Source organism: Stegodyphus dumicola, chromosome 2, assembly GCF_044657685.1.
Source record: "Stegodyphus dumicola isolate Sdum_Otavi_A_Nest chromosome 2, ASM4465768v1".
In the NCBI taxonomy this organism is placed as follows: domain Eukaryota; kingdom Metazoa; phylum Arthropoda; class Arachnida; order Araneae; family Eresidae; genus Stegodyphus; species Stegodyphus dumicola.
The window spans coordinates 101,852,882-101,880,702 of NC_140769.1; the positions used below are offsets into that span (position 1 = coordinate 101,852,882).

The 27,821-nt window shown below is 33.3% G+C and overlaps 1 protein-coding gene and 1 long non-coding RNA gene across 3 annotated transcripts in view; one reads left to right on the top strand and one right to left on the bottom strand.

Annotated features, from left to right (window-relative positions):
* Positions 1 to 9,272: 9,272 nt before the first annotated feature.
* The window catches only part of LOC118187490 (uncharacterized), a 65,743-nt gene continuing 47,194 nt past the window's right edge, over positions 9,273 to 27,821 (bottom strand). The window contains exon 6 of the mRNA XM_035357725.2: positions 9,273 to 11,244. Within this exon, the coding sequence (XP_035213616.2) occupies positions 10,636 to 11,244 (609 nt within the window). The 3' untranslated portion in view covers positions 9,273 to 10,635. The remainder of the gene's footprint in view (positions 11,245 to 27,821) is intronic.
* LOC118187496 (uncharacterized) lies at positions 11,272 to 20,388 on the top strand. 2 transcript variants are annotated; one of them, XR_015039513.1, is made up of 5 exons: positions 11,940 to 14,061; positions 14,160 to 14,229; positions 17,047 to 17,124; positions 17,371 to 17,436; positions 20,214 to 20,388. It is a non-coding gene; the product is annotated as an uncharacterized LOC118187496 (long non-coding RNA). The 2 variants fall into 2 exon arrangements; XR_015039514.1 differs by lacking the exon at positions 14,160 to 14,229 and having other exon boundaries at positions 11,272 to 14,061.

Here is a 27,821-nt window from a genome sequence, read left to right on the forward strand (position 1 = left end):
GTGTATTAAATTTTTTAATAAAAATTGAAGTATGCAATTATAAAGTAAAAGAAAAATATGTACTTATATTTTTTTGAGTATTTCATCTGTCGTATATTGATAAATTCCACAAAAAAAATCGGAATCAAAATTTAGATATCAATGAAAAAAATTCGAAAAATGTAATATAATTTTAAAAATGTAATCCAAAAAGAAAAAAAAACTTAATCTAAGGAATTCGAAGAGATGAATAATAAAATTTTAAAATGGCGCGGTAATGCACAAATATTCAGTAAGAAATCAGGGAGCTGATTACAGCTCATTAATGCACAAATATTTTGTAACCAGTTAGGGAGCTGATTGCATCACGCATAGAATTAAAATTATTTAAATACTCATACATAATAAAATCATTTAAAAAATGCAAAATTAAATTGTATTTTAATATTTAACAGCCATAAATAATGTTTAAAACATTAGATTAAATTTATACATATTAAAACCAATTACTTTTAAAGTCATGTGACGTCATTCATTACATCATCCACAACATAAAATTCCAGAAAATATCATAAACAAGAAAATTTTTATTTCAAATAAAAATGCAAAATTAAATTGATTTTTAATATTTAGAACCCATAAATAATATTTAAAACACGGAATTTATGTATAATAAAATGCATTATTTTTTTAAACAAAATGACAACAAAGTGTAGGTTACTATAAATAATTTGTATAGCAATGGGTTTACCATAAGTGGTATCGCTCGCCAAAAAAGATCGCCAAAATCCGTGCAACTGTCTACCAAAGTAGCACCCAAAATTCTAGTGAGTGTTTTATTTTTATTATTTTATGTTTTTTGATGAAATCGGATCAAATGGATAATTCTCTCCCATTATATCAGAAACAATGGCACACAGCCATTTGTTGCTGATAAATCACTGTTGTGATTGTTGCTGATATCAGCACTGTTACCAAAAATGAGGGCGATAATTCTGTGCAGTTTTTTAATTTAATGTTTCTCTTGATACTGGAAGTTTGTTGAGAGACTTTCAACGGGAAGTTGGCTAATTTATTTATTAGGATAACTAATATTTGTATTAGGGGATATTGCTTATTTCATTGTAATTTTTTTACATATAATACATTTTTGGAACAGCTTCAGTAAAGCCCATCTTCAAAGTTTGGGAATTTTTTTTTGGCGCCAAAGCGCTTGAAATACATTGTTCTGAAAAATAGTTACCGTTAAAATTTTCGATGAAACTCCATGTTTCAAAAATGGCGGCCATCCTGATTTCACCAGAAATTGTGGATAATAGAAATAAATTTAGAGCTAATATACATGATTTTAAAAGAAAAAAAATATTAAGAAATGATTAATGAAAATGATTAAGGTTAAAAGGATGTAATTTTAAAAATAATATTGCGTCAATTCAATAGACAATATTAATCAATGCGTAAAGCATTCCAACAGTAGGTAAGCAAAATAGCACTTACCTCAATCACCGGGTTCTTCATTCAGGTATATTAAAAAATACGCACAGGTTCAGCTTTTAAAACTTTAATCTGTACACAAGTTATAAAAGAGGGGTCATGGTTATTACAAGAGATCAAAAACTAAGCATCCATTTCGTAAGGCATTCAAAAATAAACTAAACTAAAAATAGAACCCTGATTACATCATAAATCGTTGAGCTCGCGGTTGAAACTTACGTAATCAGTTCAATCCGTTATGCGCGCGCACAGGCAGAATATCACATATCCAACATCCTCTTATCTTTGAGATTCGAACCAGGGAATCTCAAACCCTAATTCTAGGTTTAATTAATCGTCCATATATGGATCTTTTTCCAGGAACAGTCTCTAGGAAAAAGTCATTTACATTTCGTTGCTTAGAAAGAGTTATCTTTTGAACTAGTACTGGGTTGTCAGAAGCGGTCTCTGAAAGACGATTTTCATCATTCTTCGGTGCATTGAGAATAGGATCCTGTTCTGTTACAGGTATAACGGGGTCACTTTTATCAGTCACTTCAAGAGGTATTAACCTAAGCACTGGACGGAGAAATTCTCCGTTTTACATTTTTATTTTTACTAAGCGAACTTCTCCATCTTTAGAAGGATAGAGTTCAACCACCCTAGCTAGGGGCCATTCAATTTTCTTGACGTTATCACTAGAAACCAGAACAATATCACCAATTTGGATGGTTTTCTGATTTTTACGAGATTTCGATGATTGGCATAAATTCCCTAAATATTCAGTACGAAACCGTTTTCTTAAATCTTGTTTCACACGTTGACGGTAAACATGTCTTTTATTTAACGACGACGAATCCAGAACATCAAGATCTGGAATTTCTGTTTCTTTAAGGTCATGCAAAAACATAGAAGGGATAAGTGGAGTTACATCATCAACGTATTCCGAAATATACGTTAAAGGTCTCTGATTAATCACACCTTCAATGTCACAAATAACAGTGTTCATTTCTTCTCAATTAAGTGAGCTTCTACCTAGAACCTTTCGTAGAATTCCTTTAATTATACCAACCAGACGTTCCCACCATCCACCCCAACCCCAACATGGGCAGAAGGGGGATTAAATTTCCATATGATCTTTTGAGATCCGCTGTATTGGGAAATAACGTCCCAAACAATTTCGTAAAGGACTTTCTAATGGAAACTGGCTCGTATACACGTTACACATCCAGAAAAGCATGCAGCAATGCAGCCACCACTTTCGCTGAGATTCCCGAACTCTCAGTATTCAGCGACTCGGCAGCTGGTGGTGGATGACAAGATTTATTGACAATGCTGGCAAAGGGAAAATCTCGAAAGAAAATAACTTATCAGTCACAGATAAAGTTGACGAAAAGAGTTAAGACAAGTGTTAGAGCCGAAGTGTTGAATTTGCTTTTCCTGACCAAATTCTACCTCCCTCTGAAGCCCATTTATAATTGGTGTCGATCTAACCCAGAATATGTACAAGGTTTACATTAACCGAATCATAGTTTTTTCTTTTGATTTTTTTTTCAATTTGCTATATGCAGCAGCGACTCACAAACGTCGTTTGGTAATCATTTGCCAAACTTTGGGAGTTTAATTAGCAATTTTTTTCTTCGTGATTTTATGAAGGCGGAGTTGAAGTTAATAATCTGAGGAAAACAATCTGCGTTTTTTGTATTCCCCACATTTTAAAGCAAATCATTAATATTTTTAAAATTTTGTTTATAAGCATTAATTAGTTCACTATATCAAATATTTAAAATTTAATCGCAATAATGTTATCATTCGAGCAGGAATTAATTTCTAAAATTAAAAGTGCCGGAGACCTGTAGGAGGCTGTCGGAAAGGTGAACTAAAGTAAATTAATAAAACAATTATAAAATACAATAAACGTAGGGAAATTAATACAAAAATTCATTAAAATAAATTAATGATAAATAGTTAAATAACATATTAAAATATTACAGCACATTCAAAATGGAATTTAGTTGTAATTATTATTTCAGTCGAAAACTAGGATTTGCTGAAGCTCGGCTCCAGTGAGCTTCGGCTGAATTTAGCTCAGTGTTTGCAGTTTGGGTACAGACCAAATACTAACGTAGTCTAAAGAAAATGCTAAAATATATCTAGCAAACAGATTTATAGTAACCGGCTTCGTTTTATTTATTGGCAATAATACATATGTAAATTAAAGTTTATTGTGCAAAAACTTCGTATAAATTTACGAATTTTAATGTGTACAGGTCAATTAGATTTACTGTTATTTAAAAAATTCAAATTAAATTTTGTGGAAGGTTTATAAAAATGATTTTGGTGAAATGTGAATTCATTTGATTATTACTTAAAAATGTAATTCATACAGGTGATATCTTAAAGTTAGTCATTTATTTCAATCGCTTATTTGAACTCTTTACTTTAAATCTATGCTGCAATCACTTTTAATGCTTACTTAAAGATAAATAATCGGAAGAATAAAAGAATCGATAATAAAATTTAATTTTGCAGTTTATAGTGGATATTTGGATGAATTTAAAAATAAATCCGAGCTCGTTTTAAGATATAAATCACAGCAAAGAAAATGTTGGATAATTAATTTCGGCAAAGTAGTAAAATCCACAGAAAAGGCCACTGAAAACCGAACAAGTTATAAAAAATTATTATTAGAAATACATCTAAAGAATAAAATTGATTTATTTCCTGTAGCGATGTTAAACGTTAATTTATTATTTTCATTGTTTGGAAGAAACCGAAACAATGATAAGTGTGAATCTCACTTAAATATCAGATTTAATATACAAGTAACTTAATAAGAACATTTTCATTATACTTTTAACTCTTTGATGGTTATGGACGTGCTCAAGTAGCACCGCATTGGGCACAGATGAACAACCTTGCATTACAAATTTAGGCAGTCAGACAGATTTTGGACATTATGGCAGATATCGCACGTATTTGAGAAGAAAGAATTGCTTAATCTCGAAACTGCCGAAGGGTTAATAAAACTTAGGAACATGCTAAACGTGAAGCACATGCTGAACATAAAGCAGACAGAAAATTCTCAGCCTCCAGGAGCATGAAAATTTTGTTCTTGGCTATTTCCTGCGGAACAGAAAAAACCATGGCAATTGTCTTTCATTTTTAAGGTGGAGAGTTATTGATTATTTTATGGCTTTGCTTAAAAAAAAGACTGCACTTAGATTTAATATACAAGTTGGCAATTTGCAGTTCCGCCAGGTACGCCAAAAATTAAATCTCTTCCTACTAATCATAAAATGATTGATATATATGTACTGTTTAATTTTCATAAACGTTTAAGAGCGACCTGTCCTTTCTCTAAGCTCCCTCTATTGATCAGTCTTTTTATCTCGACAACGTTCACATTTTTTGATTTGCTTCTAAATAATTACTGCTAGAAATGCTAAAACTACGTTCTTCAGCGGATGTATATGCTTTGTTAGGTATTCTTTTCAAAGTATTTCTTTCCCTGACAAGACAGTGCGAGGGGTTGCATTAGTGAATGAAAACTTAAACCTTGTTTCTTTTTTTTTTTTTTTTTTTTTTGGCTTAATAGCCACAGTTACAGTTAAGGTTTCCGCTAGTATGAGCGTGTAAGAAAAGTGCAGAGTTCAGCACTCTTGGCCCATCAGTTAATTTTACAGCCATAAATAAGAAATATAGATAGCAGTTCTAACATTTATGAAATAGCAGCTAAATATTTGTTTTTCCTTTTCAATATTTAGTGTGATGGGTGAAACAAAATTGTGTAAAGCAAAATGTCGTGTCGAAAAATAAATTCTCTTTCTTTGGAGAAGATTCCTTTTTTCAATTACAGTTCCTGCAAATAAGAAAAGGTAATGAAGCTTCTTTCTCATTTTTAAACCAGATTAATAATAGAACCTGCATACATCAGTGGATGCTGGCAACTTCGAACAACAGTAGTTGATTAATTACATGTTTTCTAGCATATTTAGCTTTATCAGCTTAGTTTGGTCGATAGTATAGTCACTTGTTTCATTATAGAACTTCATATTAAAAATTTTCATGATCGAATGAACATTCTATTCGCAAAATACAGAGCGAAATATTTTGTAATCACATCTAGACAAGGCATAAGAAGTATCATAACCAAATGCACTGTCTGGAAGAGAATAAACTCAGTAGGCACGCAATTCTCTCCCGATCCCTTAACCTTTGGAACGTATTAGTGATACAGCTATTTTTGAGGTTGTTAATATTGAGCCCTGCGTACCTCTTTTCTTAAGAACGGATCTAAAGCATAGATTATCCTGTTTAACTCTACTGTCTACAGGTTAGTGCATACTTTTATACAAGTCCTGAGATTTATTGCAAGACAAGTGCGACGTCTACGATATACGTACGCAGACAACGACACCAGTTTCGAAGGGGCGGACAGAGCATTGAAACGCTTAAATTGGCATGCAATCTAACTTTCTACTGGAAGTCTCAAACCTCTGGCTTGGAAGTTCATTCCCTCAACAGCCTTTTGTTGAAGTTGATGGAAACGATATATTCGGTCTGTAAAATCATTTCTATTACAAATATTAGGAAAATCATATGAAACATTGAAAATCGTCGACTATTTTATGTGACTTGGAACCGTTTATGCGACCACAAGTCAACAGGCTGATTACGTACATTTCGGAGAGCTCATATGATTTCTCTCGTAGTGTTTACACGGTTTATGTTCTTATAGGACATTTCACACTAGGGAATACTTGATTTTGACAAAAGTGGTCAAGAAAAACTTCAGCTATGACTCAAACATTCTCAAAAGTTGCGTGAACTACGGAATCGTTTCAGGAAAGAATACTTGTAACAACTAGTTTCAGAGGGTCGTTGATAAGAGTCCTCAAAAAACCGGTGATGTAGTATTAATTGACCAAGAGAACGTCAAAAGGCAACACTGGCCTTAGGCTAGTGGGGAAAAGATTTTCGAAACAGAGTTAGTTGCTCTTGGCTAGTACAACTAAAAGAGAAAAATATAACTTTGTTGCTTCTTTCAAGGAAATTGTATAGATTAGAGATTTCGGAAGAGGATCCGATTGGGCAAGCCATTCCTGAAATGTTTTCTAGACTCGGTCGACGAATAAAATCTATGCAAAGGATAAATTTCTCCACAAAGACTGAAGCATCGTAATATAGACTCCTTTGAACATTTTTAACTTATATTGTAGTTTCTACTGTAACTCTTTTGTATATTTATAAAGATTTTTAAAATTCTGTATATTTCATTTAGATAGTATGGGATGTGTAGTCTCCCTTTTCCAGGTTGTATTGTAATTGTATAATTGCAGTGGTAAATAAACTTTTCTATTTCATGTTACATTTTTTCGTGGTGGGGCTTTATAGTAAAAGAAAAAAAAAGACCGGCACTGTGTGTGTGAAAGGTTAGGAGTTTTTTTATTTTTACTTTTTTGTTCTGTATCCAGAATTACAGCATTATATTTACGTTGTAAAATAGATAAGTGAAAGTCTATCTTTGCCAACTGTTATTCATTGTTTTTGGATAATAAGAAAAGAAGAAAGGGGTGAGTATGCCCACTATATCAGTTTATAACTTGTTTATCCTTTGAGTACTGAAAAATTGATATTTATACATATGTAATCATTTTCACATTTAATGTATTTTAAGAACCTAACGACACAATTCTACAATTGGCAGTTGAGAATTACTTGTGCCAAACATACCCAGTACAGACAACTTTCGTTCTCCTAGGTGCCGGCACACGATACATCCATCATGATAGGGTACGAAAAACTTGGCTTCGTCTGTAAAAATGACATGGTACTATCCTTGCGTCCAATGTTGTCGTTCTTCGCACAATCATAAGCGTGACTGTTTCTGCTACTACGTGAAGTAAAGCTGCAATAATGATCTCCGTGCTGCAGACGTCGTCGCATTGTCCATGCGGACACTTAACGTCTTGCACACGAGTTAAGGTCTTGACTCAGCACGTGACATAGCTGTTCCACAAGGCTAAGAGGACAACATATTTGTCCTTTTGAAGGTTAGAGGCTCGGAGGAGCTGAGATCCTGCATGGTGTTAAATATGGCCCTCCTGAACCCATCGACTCCATAAATGTCGTACAGTCATGCGATCCCAACCAACACGAGCCGCTATGTCGCGGAATGATAAACCGCAGTTTCGATAAGATATTATCCGGCAGCAGTTGAATTCTGACACATGCTGGTAGGAATTTCTCCTTCTTACATGAGGCATAACACGACCTTCACACAAACAAGTAATGTTCAAATGAGATTTTCAGATGACAAACACGTTGTGCAGTCTTCCTATTTGTACCATAATGTAGATGTTAGTACTCATACCGGTTTTATGCGAATTCGCTAGAATGCTATTAGTATCCTAGCGCGCAGTACTCTTAATGCAAATTTGATGCTTGTTTCATGCAGCCCTTTTTTTTTTTTCATTTTTATTTATTTATCTATTTATGTCTTTTTTTCTGAATGTGTGGGTGTTTTCTGAATGTGGCTTGTATCATACAGACAACTGCTTATGTGGATCAACAGGAACAATAGATCATTACCTGTTTGAATGTACAATCACTAAAGACCTCCACTTTCGTCCTTTCACAAATAAAAATGGCCAAGAATGGTTCAAAAATTAGTCAGAAGTATACCTCTTCTGAAAAAACTTCAAAATTTAATGGAATATCTTATAGAGAATTGTGATAATCTAAAGGCAGCATAAATTAAGGTATCACAATTTCACATCAGCATTATTTCGACATAATTAGCATCACTTAAAGGCAGCACAACTTCATTCAACAAATATGAAACTTACTCCATGTAGAGTTCCTCACTTTGTAAATGCTAATATACGGTTGAACGTGAAGAATTTTAAGAACTGATAAGTGAATAGTCGCTTGAGTTCGCGTGATAAGAAACAACAAGATGGAAGGGTAAATAACCCTTTATTATTCGCATAAGATTTAACAGAATTCCGTCTTAGAGTGTACAATAAAAGTCGACACTTGGGCTTTAACTTAAGAGACTAAGAAGTAAACTAAAACTAATCTAAACTAAAAAGAGATATAGCCGAAGCTATCAAAGTTTTAACATAGTTGGCCCCTTAAACACGATATGACTGCGAAGCTATCAAAGGCCTGAGTACGGCCGAGCGCAATAACAGCTTTGAGAGAGAGTAGCCAGAAAGGCAGATGCGCGCTCATCAGAAACTCTGATTCTCTCTAACTCAGCAAGTAGAACTTTACGGTTAAATACCGCTCCTCCTCATTATATATTCAGACGTGATTCTAAAACTACGTTCTGGCCGGAAGTAGTAAGTTGAAGTTAAGAATTTGACAGCAAAGAAGTTTAACTCAAAATTTAACTGTTAATAAAATTAACATATTACATTTCAACAAATCATCAAATCCTAATTATTTATTATGTATCTATCCAAAATTTTGTATCTAAATTTTATATGTATTCTACATTATGTATTCTATATTCTATGTACGTAACATCAAAATTTCTGTTAATATTTATGAGTTCTGTCAATCTATGTCAAGTATATGTCAAAATTATGTATGTCAAAATTATATATATATATCAAAATCAAAATTTTATTGTAATATAAAATTTTAAATAAACGGGGTCCCACTGTGTGAGCAATAAAGCTGAAAGTCTTTATGACGGCACAACTGCTCACCCAGTGTTCTCCTGTCTCCTTAATATGTGTGTGAGCACGTTTACGTATGTATACTTTTTAGAAAATTCAAAAGACCTACATATAATTAAAAAACTTCAGAAATTTCAAAATTTTTATTTTCTGAATGCTTCATTTAGTGACAAAAAATATTGGATGCCATTTTATGCACGAAATACATGAAGAAATCTTGATGCGATAGCCCTGAGACTCAGTTGCTTGAATAGAACTTTGAGAAATGTAGAATGACTTTGGAAACAAAACCTGTAGTAAAAGGAAAACCTACAATTTTCTTGCAAAGAAAAGTAATGACATTTAATATTTTTTAAAATTTCGAATCTCTACTTTTTTCTTTGTATTAAACATTTTTGTACTTTTTTCAAACTCCAGAATTTTATTTTTTGGTACTTTTTTTTCAAATTTTTGAAACATGGCGTATAGAACAGATGTTAACAGTCTGTTTTCCAATACAGTAAGACATCGAGATGAAATACTACATTTAAGTAAGACCCCGCTTAACGCTGTTTCGGTTTAGCGCTCTTTTATTTCAACCCGGGGATTTTCCGAAATTGTGCGCAGCGCTAGGTTTTCAAATAACATATCCGAAACAGTGTAGTTGTGTTTCTTGCTTTGTGGATGCATTTTTATCATTTGAAACATTTGTTGACATTATTGTAAGTTTAAATTTGTATAATACTATAACGATTAATACAGTGACAAATATTATGATCTTTAGTTTTTATCATGGGTGATAATAAAAAACAAGAAAAGAAAGCAACCAGAAAAAGCATTTCACTGGAAACTCAAATGCAAGTGATTAGAAGATTAGATTCTGGTGAACGTCAATCTCAAATTAGTGCTGCATTGATTTTGGCAACTTCAACAATAAGGACAATTCTTAAGAATAAAGAAAAAATACTGTCATCGGCAACTGCAACTACGTCAAGCTCTGCAACTAGAATTACCCATTCTAGAAATAACATTATAGAGGAAACGGAAAACCGACTGTCTATATGGATTGACGATGAAATTGAATGCAATGTGCCATTAAGCCAATCTATCATAATGCCTTCTTGACAAAAAGGCAGAAAATTGGAAACCCAGAATAGACTGAATGATCTGACTGAGAATTTTATTTGTTTTTAAAAGTATATGCATTTACATTGTTTTTATTTTTGTAAGAAATAAATGTTTGATTTTATTTTTATTAAAAAAAAAACATTATTAAATTTAATGCCTAACCATTTTTTATCCGTCTTCCCCTAACCCCATTATTTACATGTTAAGATAGCCTCGCTTAGCGCTGTTTCGCATTACGCTCTACTTCGATGGAACGTATCCCCCGCGTTAAACGGGGTCTTACTGTATTCGCATTTTCATGTGTTAAATCCCATGCTCCTGTCATGAGTAGTTTTATACAAACTCTTGTTACAAGAAGTAAAATTAAATACTGCTATTACATATATTACATAAGTGTATCTTTCAGCTGAATGCGCTTGATCATCGATTTTGATAATGGAAGTCGAGGAGCATCTTCTTCTACATTTTTAAGGGTTTTCCTGATAGCAATATTGCACAACATTTGCAGTGGAAGACACTCCCTGGACCTTAATTTAAGCTCGTTTAAAATCGACATGCTTTCTTCAAGCGAGGTACTTCCTTTTTGCCTTATCGAGAGCTTCGTCTCCCAGACATGCCAGTTCTGATCCGATAAGTTAGCACCACAGCTTACAAGTAAATCAACTATCCTTCGATTTCCATTTTGACATGCGTAGAACAAAGGAGCAAGACCATCCTGATCACGAATATCCATGTTACTTCCAGAAATGAGAAGCTTGCGAACTAAACGTTCATGATTTGCAATAACAGCCATATGAAGGGCAGTCCGGTCGCGTTCATATGTATCATTAATATCACACCCATGTTTTAGCAGCAGCATGCATAAATCTACATATGAAGGTTTTCCACAATCCTCTTCCTCTATTTTTCTTGTTTCTTCTTTCTTCAGTTGCCAAATAGATTTTTCTACAGCGCTGAACCATGGTGTGAGACCCCAAAAATTTCTTTCTCTAACCTATGGGGAAAAAATGTATTCTAGCATTTCACAACAATTAAAACACTTTTACAATAACAAACAAGAGAATAATACTAGTATGCAATGAACCATGAAGCTCAATAAAAGTTTTTGAAAAAGTTTATGCTTCGTTTTCAGAAAAGAATATGTGCAAAAATTACGCTTCCTGTATCTATACAGTTAAAAGTCGTTAATCCGGACTCGTCAGGATTTCAGCGATTCTGGATTATTGATTTTTCCGGATTATAGATCATCAGTTTAAATCTGGTAAGATGCCATGCAGAAATTATAAAATTAAAAATATGAAACCGTAATTTATGAAATAAAGAACAATTATGATCTAAAGGGTATAAAAATTTACAAAAAGAAAAAAAGCTTAATATTTATTTGTTTACTTTATTAAACATTTCTTTCAATGTAAGTTATTTCGTTTTCAATAACTTCTGTGTCACTTTCTTCTTTATCGGAAGCGAATTATAATGATGAGGAATTTGATTTAAATCATATCAAAGAAGGAGTACATTGAGATGAAATACTACATTTTGTAAGGAATTATAAGCCAAATAAAATAAAAACATCTGCCCCAAAAGATAAGAATAGTGCTGACAGATCAACTTCCAGTTGATTGCGCGCCGCGACGTCCCCCCCCCCGGCAGAGCAGCGTGAAATTGATAAACAGATTTCGGAATGGTTAGATAAACAAAGGATATGTCTTTATCCATTTTTTTGCAGCAACTCCACTTTTTGTTTAATGGACTTCGAAACATACTTTCGCTTTGTAGATCCTTTACATATTACTAAATATATATCGGAAATTCTATTTGACATAATCGAAAGTTCAAGCTTACTTTTATAAAATTGCTCTAATCTGCAAAAAATAATAATCCGGATCCAATTCGAAGATTAAGGAGCAACGCAATCTGCAACATTAACTGAATTAGATAATTTTAGCTTAGCTTATACCGTCCGTTATACATTAAACGCGCAAGCGTAAACATATCATGTTATTATGCACATGCGTCAACGTGACGCATGCGCAAAAAGTTTGTAGGTTTGAGGTCCGGATTATAGATCATTCCGAATTATGGGTGTCTGCTGAATTAACTACTTTTGACTGTATATGTATACAAATATGATATCTCTTTAGAAGCATCCTCGACACGTATTGGAGAGGTCCAAGGTTCGAGTCTCTGCGAAGGCATTGCACATTTTTCATGCCTCCTGCTTCAAAAGACCTAAGGATTCTATAATTCATTTTTACTTCTACATTTTTAGTCCAAAGATTCTTTGTCCCTGAAGGGCTATTGTTTTCGTTTTGCGATTTTGCGTTGAATAACTATAAATGTCCATTTCACCTTTCAAACGGTTGCCACCAAATGTTAGAGTCCTGCATTATGTTTGATGAAATTAAATAATGAAAAATCTGCATAAATATATGTATATTTCTCGCATTGTGATAAAACAACGGCACATCGAGCCATCGAATTTTGAATGACGTAATCCTACTACGAATGTGGGCATGTGGAAGACCAAATTTGAAATTTGGAATTTGTTTTACAATCAATTCCATATTTTGTAAAACTTTAACGAATTTTTTATTAACAACCTCGAGGATTTCAAAGCGAGCAATGGCAGCACTCTACAGGGGGTAGGGAACCTTTTTACAGGGCTTTTCACCCAACATTATTAATCAAGCAGTTAAAAAATTCTCATCTCAACACACTAAAAGCCACACTCTTATTTTAGGAGATTATAAAAATTCTGTTGTCATTCCCTTCTTTCCATCAATTAGCTATAAAGTTGCACATATTTTGCAGAAATTTAACTTTCGGGTTGTTTATTCTCCCATCAATAAAATTCCAACTTCTATACTCAAGGACCCCATTCCGGATATGAATTCTTGGAGTATTTATAGGATTCCTTGCCAGTGTGGTTTAATTTACATTGGCCAAACTAAGAGAGCCTTAAAATTTCGCGTCGAGGAACATGAGGCATATGTTAGAAAAAAGGAAACACAGAAGTCCTGTTGCTCAACATTGTTGGTCCGAAAATCACACTTTCAATTTTTCTGCTGCCAAAATTATTCAAAAAACATCTTCCATTGGAGAACTGGATTTTCTAGAGGCATTTCACATTCATAAAAATCTTTCTGTTCTAGTTAACGATCCTAATTCCAATCCAAATTTGCCTTCGGCTTTTAGAGAAATTTTGTTTTAGTTCTGGTTTCGCCAACAGATGGCACCACTTGCTTATTCTTGTCCAGGCTTTCTTATCTTATCTAATCATTATTTCCTATCTTGTTCATTTGCGGTTTTGAGCTGAAGATGATGGTTCGGTAAAACCATCGAAACTAGTCCTGTGAAAATTCTGTAGGTATAACACTGATTTTTGTTGTTTGACTTCTGAATTAGTATTTATTCGGCGTGTTATTGTGTCTTAATTGTAATCTTATTTCTGCAAAAATTCACGAAGTAGTTGATTTTGATATCAGTTATAAATCATATTTTTTTCTAAATAATATTTAGAAGCGTTTCATATATTTCTTTATACACAGTTTTCATTAAACAGTGTCAGCTGTCAGCGGAAGGACGTTTACGGCAACCCTATTGCATTGCTATTCCGCACTCGGTTTGTTTACATTTATTTGTACTGTGGTCAGTTAGCAAAAAATATGTGAAAATATCAAGGACGACCGAAAAAACATCCTGGTGTTAATAAAAGATCCAGAATTCAGCGAAAACGTCGAGCTCAAGAAAAAAATATGAAATTAAATTCCCGAGATGTGGAAGATTCCGAACAAGCGGATGTTTTCGAAAGGTGAGAAATAATTTATTCTTTATATCGACTACCTCGTGTTTATGATTTCGTAGTAAGTTAATTCCAAAGTAAAATATGCGTATTTTTTTTTATTGAAGGTCAGAAATTATTGATACAACTGCATCTGTGTCAAAGAAGAATCATTGCCCAAATGATTTTTTTTACAAAGTAAGGTTTTTTTTTTTTTTTTTTTTTTGGTATGTGTATGTTTGTGTGTGTGTATGAGGGGATGCTAATAATTGTTCAATTCTGTTATAACAATTTATTCCTCCATTCACACTAAATTGTTGGGAAATATTGAAAGGGTAAATTCCAATTCACAAGGAATTGCTGAAATAATTGAATCTTTTCAAAAGTATGAGCATGTTCTTGCGATCTAAATTGAATTCACCATCATTACATTCTATTATTGGAAATTTTATAGTCATATGTTTGCTACGAAATGCTTTGTCAGTTACCTATGGTATATTTTTACAGGTGTATGCACATTTCATTCATGTGCTCGCTGTTCAACTTGCTTTTTTTTATTATGTCATTTACTTGGATGTTAAAACTTTCTTTGGTTGATCTTTACAATATGGTAACTGGTAGTTTGGCGACATGTTGGAGGCGATAAAGGTTACTACCTGGAACTTTGGTAATAATGTGAGCAGTACCCAGTTCCGATTACGCATTATTTTGTGTGAGGGAAATGAGAGATCATGGGATATGTCATGTGATATTAATGGACGAATTACGGTTCTTTAATCGGAAAAGGGGGGAAATCGGGAAAAAATCTGGAAATTTTGTATTTGGCTTTATCCTGTGTTGTGTGAAACAGTGTTCATGAATTTTTGGATCCCATGGCTGTAACTAAAGTGAATTCGAAATGGGTATTTAGTGGTATTGAAAAGGGTAGTAATAAATGTTTCTTTAAGGTTGTGCGAGATAGAAATAAAGATGTTTTATTAAGTTATTTATTTTACCTGGTACCTTGCTGTGAAATATAAGTATGATTTTAAAGATCCTGAAACAGAAAGAAGAAAAGTTTATCGGACACGTAATCAAGATTCTGAAGAAGATTAGGTAAATTAGCATTTTTAATTATTTGAGGATATTATTTTTATGCATTGTTCTAAATGTAAGGTGGAAGTAAAGGAATTTGGTATTATTGGGAAAATTGTTATTAGCAATGATTTAGTTTAAAGTAATTAGGATTGTAAGGTAATTTTTATTAATTTAATGTATGTGCTCATTTATATTTTAAGTAGTGTTTTTGAATTTAATTATATTTTAATTAAATGATAGTTATTTTGTGAATTTTATGTTTGTAGGAATTTCGTATACGTTTTAGTTGAAGTAAACGTGCATGGAAATAATTTAAATATCTGACACTAAGTATTTGTAAAGGTTGCGGCATGAATTCGTTGGTGACGTTTATAATATAATAGATGATTTAGAGGTAAAAGTTTTTGGATATTTTATTTATTTTATACGTGGAAATGTTCATATTTGGAAAGGGTAAATACTTTTTCGCGATCAGGTAATTTCATATATGTTCTTTTTACCGCGTTTAAAGATTGAGAAAATTGTCATGTATTTTCGTGAAATTTTTCTAATTTATGAGAAAAAAGCAGTGTACATGGATATAGTGAAGAGTGTGCGCAATGCCATTTTTGTGCAATTCTGGGATTTTTTTTAAGTAAAAATAAGTCGGCGTGTACATGGTTTATGTGTATGTGTTATTTTGAAAAAATGCGTAAGGAGTATGGTATTGTGCACTTTTTCCCAATTTTGCAGTGAATATTTGTCATGATTAAGCAGTTTTGATAGATAAAATTTCTAGCATAAGTGTAATTCGGCTAGTAGATTGTTGGAAGAAGTGTTCAGTAGATAAAAAGAAAAGAAACATGTCTTTACTTCGTGAACACAAAATGGCGGCGGGAAAAAAAAATAGAGGGTTGCTGTAGGAGAGTTGGTCGCCAAATTTTCGCCAAAAAAACGCCAAGTTACCATAATGTAAAGATCAACCCTTTCTTTTAGCGTTGAAACATTTTATAATCATTTAGTAAAATTTATATATAAATATATATTATTGCTTGTTTATTTATGGTTCTGTGTATTTGTCATGTATGCATGTTGTGAAGTGTAGTTTTTGAAAAATATGTCACAAATGGTAAATTCCACCAAAAGCTGAATTGAATTGATATTGGGATGCAGGTAATTAGAAAATATCTGCCGTGTATTTTGAGCGTAAACCATACTAGTGCCAAGAATGGGACCAATACGCTCAGGCTTGCTTAGCCTTTTTGCCATTGTCCAAATTGAATTATCTCTAGTAGAAAAGGAGTGAATGCTTTCTCTGTATAACAATAAAATATCTGTCTGATAAAAAATCTACCAATAAGAAACTTTTCATATGTTATGTGACAGACTTTCTGCAAACAGAAGTCCTTAGCTCTGTTCTTGTACATGTTTTTTAATTTTGGTTCAGATGTGTACTTCTCAAAGGAATTCTTCTCATAGGAAGATTGTCTGAACATTTAAAAACTATATTCTGCTTTTAGGGGCCTAATATTTTAGGCCCCTAAAATTAATATTGAAATTTCTAAAATGTTGAAAATATGTCATCTGGATTCCGTGCAAAAAATATAATCCCTTTTTCATTTCTGCATTTGCAATTCCTGCATTTTCTTTATTCCTACATTTTTTAATTGGAATGAATTTCATTCGCAGAGCCCTCTAATTTATTCTTACAAATCATGTAGTAATGTATCATTTTAGATAGATATAAATAACACATTTTGTAATTTTTCTAAACTGCGGTTATACAACATGATATAATAGCTACACAAGGTATGGCGAAACAGTATACAGCAATATCTGTCGCACTGTCTGAGATGGGTGGTAGTCATACATAGCTTAATGCTTAAATTTGTTATGTGTTATTTATTTATTCATGTTTTTTTAAATTGTGTTATAGCAGTTTATTTCTTTCATTCTTAGGTCTGGAAGTGAAAAATTTGACTTTTCTACGCCAGAAGTTACAGCTAATGTTCCTAAGACAAACCAGGCTTTCTTGAGGTAAGTTGGTTTATTTCAAAAATAGATATTAGCTGTGCATGATATTGAAACTCTTACAGTTACTTAATTATGGTTAACTAATTATGTATTAATTTAGAAGTCAAGCAACCAAAATCAGCGTTACATTTTCAAATAGTGAATATTTCGAAATATGATGCTGATTTTTGTTGCTTGACTTCTAAATTAATACTTGGTCAGCGTGTTATTGTATCTTAATTAAACTAATTATGGTTCTTTTCTTCTCAGTTCTGATCTGGACATTTCAGTTATTGACTCTGACGTAGCAGGTAGAAATACAAGCTCTCTTTTGGGGTAAATATGTATTTCTCTATGCCAAAATTAAAATGTCATCATTTATGTTTTTCTTTTATGGTGTTACATTATGTTGTTTACATACTGATAGCTATTAAAACTGTTAAATATAATATTGTAGCTATCAAAAAGAGGGGGATGAATTTGATTTGTACCAAATTTGGACGTTTTGCATGAAAGAACTTGAAAATAAAAGATTTTTTTAAAAATACATTCATTGAAATCAGTGAAATTTTCAGACGGGACACTGAAGCAAATGAAAATATTTTGGGGTTCGATTCTTTTGATGGGAGCCTCATGAATAAGCCTACTATCTTTTTTAAATATTGCTTCTTTTTCATTGTTTTCATGATGTTTTATGTTCCCTTCATGAAAGAGATTTTTAATAATTTAAATTTTGTTAATAAAATATAACAAAATGAAATCTGTGATTATGTGGCTATTATTTTTTCCATATATATTTATTTGAGGAAAGCCAAAAATTTTATTATTTTACAGAATTTTTAAGAAAAATATAAGGATAAAATTTTTTAAATAATTCTGATTACTACCTTTGCTTTCCTCTCGTAATGTGCCTCAAGTTAGAGCAATTAGACAACAAATTTAAGTCATGTAATCTTTTTTTCCCCAAGTTTTTTTTAGGCTTAGGAGTATAAATTGCTTATTCCCACAAGACATTGCATCTTCTTAGTATGCCATCCTAAGGTTCTGTTCAGATGATGGTATAAATGTCATAGACGTATAATCATAAGGCATAAAATGTGGGAGTTCCATTCACACTTGCGAGAGAGGGTCTAAGCCATAGCCAATTAGAGAAGCTAAATTTGTGCATGCATGTATGTGTCTACAGCTTTCTCTCTCAATAGGTTTCATGCTCTGATTGGCCGAATCTTATATCAAGTCGGCACAAAGTTGAAAACTTCAAGCTTAATGCCCAAACTAGTTTTTGTGACATAGCAAGGTCTGACTACGAAGCGTTGTTAGTTGGGAATTATGACATTTATACAACGGCACAGACGCATATGCACACTCGTAAAGGTCTTGAGCGCATGCGTGAACGCCTATGCGCATGCGTCAACGCGGCGCATGCGCAGAAAGATTTTAGCTTTGAGGTCCGGATTATAGATCATTCCGGATTATGGGTGTCCGAATTAACGACTTTTGACTGTATTTATCTTTTATAAGTCTCTTGTTTATTTTTTTTGTTTACTGCATTTCTTCTGAATAACAATTGTATATTTGAGTTTTCTGGGTGTGAATAAGTATTTTTGTTTAGCTTTATTGTATCAGTACAAACATTGTATTTTGAAATCTCTGTATTTAAATTTGTAGAATTTTTGTTATAAACTACATATATTTTGCAAATATTGTTTAATAATAAAGAGTTTGGTGAGGTGAATAAACATATGAAGGCAGAATTATTCCAAATTAATCTGGCCAACATTAATTATTGAAAATTCTAACTTGAATTTGCCGTTTAGCCATTTGGCTTCTCAGTGACATCTCTGAAGACCTTTCCTTCCATTTATTGCTGTAAATTGCGCTTGCAGTGAAGTATTGTGGTTTTACTCCTATGTAACATGAATGCCAGCCATTTCTGTGAGGAAGATCTCAAAATCACTACTTCTGTTGAAAGACTGGAGTATAAAGGGTCTAACTTATTCTTATGTTGTGGTACTATGGTATAAATCAAGTGTGATGTGTATATTAGTTTTCTCTTAGGATATTCTCTGCGAAGATACTGCTTCTGCAAAAAAGGTAATTCTACTAACCTTTTCAATTATCCATCTGCTGTTTCAGATTGAAACCAATTTCCTGCATCTGACTGATGTTTTTTGATTTATATCTCATGCAATTCTGATCTGACATCATCTTCTAAATATTAGTAGATATATATCTGCATTAGTGATAATCAGCTGTGAGCACATAGTGCACCATCTGCAACTCATTTGGGTATAAACTATGCTAGTGATTATAATGTCCTTGCTTTTTCCCATATGCCATATGTTGCATGAAACTTTGTTATAAGAATCTAGCTTCCCCTGAGAAATTTCTGTGATCTTTCTAGTATGTATGGTCAAGAATTAGGTTTGTGATATACTGTCATGATTTTGCCCACATGTTCCCTGAATATACTACCATTTCCTTAGGAAGACTTCCAAGAAGAATACTGTTGTGGGTTCTAAGCCTAACTATGGTTTGGAACTATGTTTATAATGAATTATTGGGATTCTGCACATGTAATGTGGATGCAATTCTATTTCCATTTAGAAGATTTTCTGCAAAGGCAATGCTTTAGCTGTGAGATAATTCTGTTTTGGAAATAAAACTGATATTTATTTAGATCTGTGGTATTTATAAGGCAGTTTATCAATAGCAGGTAGCATCTTGCCTCTTTGCTTTGATCAGGGCCTGTGCAACCAGTGGTAGTCAAAATTTTTAGAATTTAGATAATAGTACATAGCAAAATTTTATAATTTAGCAGAGGGCACTGAGCAGCAGAATTTAGAGACAAAAAAATGTTCAGAACTTACGAAGACATCAGCCAGCAGAACTTAGGATATGCAGAGATTGCACTGAGTGGCAATAGTGCCACATGTTACATTTGCTATCTGCATTATTAATTTGTGAAACAATTTCAGCTGTTTGAAAATGCATTTTTCTGTTAGAAATTTGTATTTCTTGTAGTTTCTTTTTTTTTGGGGGGGGGGGTATGTGATGTACTTTGTTGTCGAGAATATGGTGTTAAAAATATTTTATCATATTTTTTTTTTCAGGTGTAAATTTTGTGCATGATTTGGCTTTCATTGAGACGTCTCTGGGTAAGGAGTTACTAAGGAAGAGAAACTTACATGCAGGTTGAAGCATGCAGTGTCAAATGTATAAGGAATATAAAAGATGCTGTATATTAGTATAAGTTTGAATAACCATAATAAAAAAATTTCTTGAAAATTGTGTTTTTTCTGTGAGTTATTAAAATTGGAAATAATTAATTACAATATTTATGAAAATTTTCGAAAATAAAAATACAAGTAGTATTTAAAAAGTACTGCAAAACTCATTTTTAAGTAGAAAAATTATTCTCAGATGAAATCCTTTCGATTATGCAAAGGGACTATTTTAGTATTTGAAAGGTTCATTTGAACTCAACAACTGAAACTAACGTATCCCCAGTTCATTGATACCAACCATTTTGTTGGTATCAATGAACCCACTACTTTCTAAAAGCATTTCTGTCAATTACTAAGGGCTAATGAACAGGTGTTGAATTCTCAAGATGAATGTTGCCGAAACAGAAAAAAGTTTACTTCAGAACATTTTGCAGTAGCTCAAACAAAGTCACCGGACCTAATCTATACTGTAGTCAGGGAGAAATTATTCCCCTTCCTTTTCTTTCAAAAGCTGAGTTTCCACAACGCACAACGGGAGGCCGTTGCTAAAAGCTGTGGAACCAGTTTTATAGCTATTTTTAGCAACTTGTGAGCTGTTTTTCAGATAACACAGTAAATCTCGGGGAGGGGGGATTTGAAATCATGATCACTGCCGGTACGGCAGAATTGTAAAATTCAATGAAGCATCAAGCAATAAAATTTTAGAATTTTGGGGGAAGGGCACTTGACAACAGAATTTATTGCATACAAAGTCAGCAAAATGCATAGCGCCGTACCTGATTCATGATACAGCAGTATTCATTACCAATAGCAAACTTGTTTGAGGATAAGTTCGAAAAAATGTTTTCTAGTTGTTACCTAAAATCGGTAAACCATAATCTTTGAAAGATTATTCGATTATATCGCTACTAATACGGAAAAATTTGCATAGCAATCAGAAGCCGTATCTCTAGGGTCTTCACGTCACAATTTATTTTTATTTGTTCGAATATAATCGTTAGATCTCTCTTCCTACAAGTACGTATCTTCGTATGTATAAAGTATCAAAAATAATAAAAGTAATTAATAAATTTTCTCTAGTTGCCCTGAAAACTACATCTGAATATAAAGATAAGAAAGACATCAGTAAATTGCTGTTATTTGCTGATCATAATGGTAATCAACCGAACGTGATCACATATACCGTCTTCAAAACTTTGATTTTTATCAAGCTTCATATAAATACTAGGTTTTTGTTAGTCACGTAACTAGGCATCTTAAATTTAAGATGACAGATGAAATAACACTAGTTCTGAATTAGCTCACTCAGGAAGTAAAATTTTCTCCTTCCCGTCAATATAGCGTATTTATAGCTCCCAATTATGGCGATCACTAACTAAATATGTTATGGATTAGAAGCCTATTGCACTCCATAAGTTTTTCTTTATTTGCTTTATGTGCATGCATGCTTGGTTGAGGAAGAAATTAAAAAGCCCCCCTTTTTTTTTAACTTAGATTATTCGAATGTATACGCCAGACATTTATTTGTTGAGCTGTAATTATAATTTGGAACGTGGTGCTAGAGCCGTTGGAGCCGAACCGAACGCCAGTTTGTTTAGAATTATAGAGTTTGATTACGCCAAAGCAGGTGAATTTGGAAAACACCAAAATCGGTCATGCATCCAACTCGTTCATCGAGGCTTGAACTCCGGATGAACTACCAGTGTTCGGCGGCTTGCTTGCTAGAATTTAGGGAGGAACTGATTGTTAGAATTGCGTTAGGCTCTTTGAATGTAGCAAAGCCACGAGGGTTACCTTCTTAAGATGGCAGGCTTTCCTGGAGGAATTTTCTGAAGGCTTAGATTAGGTTATTATGGCAAAGCACAGTAGGATGCCTTCATGTTGAACTTTCTTAGAGAAATTGGCTTCCCATACACGTTACACATGGAGAAAATGATGAAAACGTCTATGCAGCCGGCCCGTTAACCTTGATTCGAATCCAGGTCGGAACTACCAGTGTTCAGCGATTTAATTCCTCTACCGCGGGAGGGCCTAATTGTTGAAGGGAACTGGCTTGTATTCATGTTACACACGGTGAAAACAAACAATGCAACCAGCTGATTCGTCAAAGTCAAATGCGACACTCGGATAAGCGTGGTATATGTAGAGATGGAAAAATTTATTATTTAAAATATTTGTATTTATTAGTAAACATTTTATAAAATTTATTCTTAATTTAGCGTTTAAGAATTCTAAGAGAGTTATCTGAGTATTTTTTCTTCCTCTGGTAATCCAATAAAATTGAGTAAATTTATGTTCTGTAATATATTTGCGTGTTATATACATAGTTTTTTTTTTTCGTTCAAAGTTAGACAAGTTTACACAAACAATACAGGTCGAAAAGGGAGCTGGTCGCTGGTCTGCGCCCGGTGAGCCTGTCGGCAGCGTCACAAAGCGTAATTTCACTAACGAAAAGATCATGCTTTGGATCTGGTGAGATTGCCGTGGTATTATCCATAAAAATGGTTGGTGTTGGTGTATTTAATTATGGCAAAGCACACTAGGGCTATCTGCCTAAGGGGAGGGATGCCTTCGTGGAGGACTTTCTAAGGGAAACTGGCTCGTATACACGTTACTCAAGGGGAAAACGCCCATGCAGCCAGCCCGTTCATGGGATTCGAACCTCGGACCAAACTACCAATGTTCAGCGACTTTACCGCTCGGCCGCTGGTGGGCCCCATAAAAATGAATCTCTCCATTAGTCGCACTATGCATCACATAAACGTCAGCTGTGCGCCGCATGAGCTGACTCAAGCAGATAAGGTCAGACGTGTTCGAGCCTGTACTATTCTTCTCGAATATCAACGCAAAATTAAAGTTCTGGACCAGATAGTCACTTGTGTTGAAAAATAAATTTATTTTAACAACATAGGCCAAAAATTTAGTTGATCTGCGCCCGTGAGTCCGTCGGCAGCATCGTAAAGCGTAATTTGACTAACAAAAAGATCATTCTTTTGTATTTGGTGGGATTGCCATGGTATTAATCACAAATAGTATATGGAAAAAGGTAAAACCCTTGACAGTAAAGGATACAACGAGATGCTAGTGCATGTTGACGCTGCTATCAAGGAAAAGAGTCGAAATGAGTTCCGGCGCAGAAAGGTAACGTTCCATCAAGATAATACCATACGTGTCTGCATTCACCGGCTGGCATCTGTACGGACTCGAAAGGGATCTTTCACCACACCCACCATATAACCCCGACATCGCACGTTCGGACTTCTACCTTTTTTTCACACTTGCAGCTACATCTTGCTGGTCCTATCTTCACTTCTGCACAAGACGTCGAAATGAGGTTGACCTGTGTTTGGACTCGGGCCACCAAGTTTCCGGGCCGAAGGTTTTGAAAAACTACCAAAACATTGGCAGAAAAGCATAGATTTTTGGTAGTGATTACTACCCGCACTAAAGGTACTGACTGTGTTTTTTTTTTTTTTTTTCCTAACTTTATGAAGAACGTTCGTGTTTAAAATTTTCGTTACAACCATTAAATTCTGTAATTTATGAATTCCTTCCCACTTATGTATTTATCAGCTGTACTTTATGAACCTGATATTCCTACAATTATCAGCTGTACTTTATAAATCTGATATGTAATAATGCAATTTGATTTTATGCATTTCAGTATCAAGTGAAATCTTTAAACTAATCGTTCATTATAACACTTTATGTTGTTTTCATTCAAAGCTGAACTCAGATAATGTGCCGAGGTTGAACTACCAGTAATAGGCGACTTTAGCGCTCGCCCGCTAGAATTTAGAGAGGAACTGAGTGCTAGAATTGGGTTAGGCTCTTTGAATATAGCAAAGCCACGAGGTGGCAGATAGCAGATGCCTTCATGGAGGAAGTTTCTGAAGGCTTAGTTTAGTTTATAGCAAAGCTCCCCATACACGTTACACACGGGGAAGATTATGAAAACGCCCATGTAGCCAGGCCGTTCGCCTTGATTCGAACCCAGGTCGGAACTACCAGTGTTCAGCGATTTAACCGCTTGGGCACGGGTGAGCCTGATTGCTGAAGGAAACTGGCTCGTATTCATGTTGCACAACAGGAAAACAAACCATGCAGCCAGCTGGTTCGCCTGGGATCGAACCGAAACCAGGTCTAACTTCCAGTAATCAATATTCTTAACCACTCAGCCACTGGCGGCGCGTGGCAGAAGTAAGAGCCACAGATATTGTAGTGAGCAGCAAAAACCTCTAATACTGGCCCTGGTTACTAGTAGGATTATATATTGGTAATCATCCAATCTACAGCAATGAAATTTCGGAGCATAATTGTGAAGTTAAATACGACACTCCGATAAACGTGATAAAGATAGAAAAATTTTAAAAAAAGGAAACTTACTATGCAAATACATGTATTCATTAGCAAACATTTTATAAAATTTGTTCTTAATTTAGCGTTTATGAATTCTCAGAGAATTATCTCATCGGATTATTTTTTTCTCCTCTGGTAATCCAATATAATTGAGTAAATTTATGTGCTGTTAATATCTTTGCCTGTTATGTATATAGTTTTTTTTTTTTTTTTTCGTTCAAAGTTAGATAAAACTGAACGTACATTACACTGAAATTACTTTGTCTAGAAAGTAAGCCGCTTGGATAGAAACAGATGTGGGGTTTCATTTTTAGAAGACATGAGATCACTTTCTGTAAAGTAATGTTATAAAATTTTGAATTTGAAATAATCGTACTTCGTTTTTAGTAGCGCAGAATGATAAAGATTTAATGAGAATATAGCAAAGCATCTTTTTAGAAACGCTGTTATAATTTTGCTATTTTATTTTTTTATGGTAGGTCAAGGAAAAAGGCAGGCTGCTAAATACGGTAACAGCACATTGCTCTGTTTCATATATAGCGAATCCACTCTGAAATGAGGCACGAAGCAGTAAAGTAGCTGAACACCAGTAGCTCGGTCCGACTGGCTGCGCTTTCGTAGTTTTACCCTGTGTAACGTGTATAGGAGTCAATTCCCCTTAGAAAGTCTTCCACAAAGGCATCCTTTTCCTTAGGCAGATAGGTCGTACCGGTGTTTATGTTATCAACAGTACTGGTTATTTTCAAAAATGATCATCCTAGAAAGGTGATTGCCAAAAAGTATTCACTTCGCTTATTTATCCGTTATGCATGAATATACTCTTTTTAGTCAATCTAACATATATAAATTACTAATGCTTAAAACAAATTCAATTTTCAATATTCTGTTTCCTATTTGTTCCTGTTCAATGAAACAAGTTCATTCACAGCAAATCCAAATGTGTCGCTACAGGAAGATGATAAACCAGCTCAGTACGTAATTACAGTTGCATCCGGAAAAGAGTACATATACATATAAATATATAATATATATATATATATACGATATACAATATATCTATATAAATATTATCGTTTTTTAGGATGTATCTATAATATGTATCATTTTACTTTAGTAAAATATAATATTCAATTTTGTAATTTAGGAATTTCTTCCCCCTTATCATGTATTATCAGCTTGTACTTTACCCCTTCAATTATCAGCTGTATTTTATAAACCTGAAACATAGAAACGCAATTTGATTTTATGCATTTCAGTATCAAGTGAAATCTTGAAACTGATTGTTTATTATAACACTTTATGTAGTTATCATTCAAAGCGGATCTCAGATAATGTGTCGTGTACTAGAAAAATTTGATAATGATTTATCCACTTTTGAAATAAAAAAAAATAATAGTTAGGAGTGTTATACGATTTTATAATACAAGTAAAAAATATATATGAAGCTTTGGAAAGTGCTAACACATATTTATGGAATATTATGGATGGATAAGTAAATGGAATATTATGTGCATGCTATATATGTATACACATATCATCAAGTATAAATTCATTTATATATAATTTTTATGTCGCGATGAAATTACCGAAATGCTTAAAAATCTAGTTATTTTTAAAAACTGTTTTCTTCCGCAGAATAATGGCAAATTATGAAACATTACGCAACATTGAAAAGCGTGATGAACAAATTTTGCGAAAAGAAATAGCGACTGCTGCACGTATCTCATAGATATCTTTCATTCAACACAAAAGTGGAAAAGTTCTATTTCTGTTTAAAACATACCCTGCAGTCTGAGTCACAGATGGAAGAAATGACAGCAGGTCCTTTTGTTCAATTGAGGGGATGTGTTTAAGTGTTTTATGGCTTACTCACTTTCCCGCCAAACGAGTACAGAGAAAGGGAAGCGTCGTTGCCATAGTAACCGGGCTGTAGGTAGTCTTACAGATTTGAGTCTTTAGCGCTCAACGTTCGTAGCACCATCTGTTATTAAAAATCGACATGAGAAAGGGGTATTAAACGCTCTTAAGTGCAAAGAACATGATATTTATTAAATAAATGTAACACACAAAACGTTAGGAAAACGCTTCTTTGGACGTAGTTTAAAATCTGAAACCCTTCAGATTTTTTTGTTACAATAGAAGTTTTTTATAATTATTTTTATTGAGTTTAATCAGTTTAAAATTACTACTGTATTTAAATTCACTACCTAACACATTTTAGGCTCTGCTACTATACATGTGTATTTATATTTTTACATTTCAAAATTTTTCTATTGCTGTGTTACATATTTTAAAAACTTACTGTTCTATTTATTACTGACATCAAATTTTCATTTATTTCATTTATTTTGCGTGTGTTGCGTTACTTCTGTTATACGTATTTTTGACTTAGTCTTACTTATTTAAAAATTGTTTTTATTAGTTTTGTTATTTCTAAGTTTGGATTAAAAATTTGCATGTGGTTTTATCTTTGCAAATACTGGACTATTATTTTTGCAAGTTTTGTTTTTGGGTTTGATCTACTCAAAAAAATTGTTTTTTTAAAATTTGTTTATGTTTTTGATGTTATAATTTTGCATTTTTGGCCCTGCTTACTTCAACCTATAGGGGTTGGACTGATAAAAACACTGATTACTTTGATTTTCTAGAATTATTTAAAAATTTTAAACTTTGTGTCTTTGTCTGTTCAAAAACAAGCTGTTTCGTTTATTTACTTCTTTTTTACCAACCCCCTGATGACGAGGCAGAGAAAGATGTACGTTTTATTTTCATTTTGTTTTTACCATATTTTGCCCCCCTTCATTTCTTGCATTTTGCCATTGTGTTTCTGTTTTTTAGGTTTAGTATGTAGTTTATTCTAAATTGAATGTGTAATAAATTTTAAACGTATTTTTTATTTTATTTTATTTTGCATTACATATATATATGCACGTGTGGGTGCATATGTGTGTAGAATATTAAACATGAGCAATAGTTAATTGGCAATAGACCTTTGAATTTCTGATCTAAATATAAGTACAACCCACTTCACATCTTGTGTAACTGTATGCGAGGAATAGCTACTGTCTTACCTGAGTACACGGAACTAAATTCGCGAAGAATATAATAAAATAAAATAATGAATAAATAAATGAA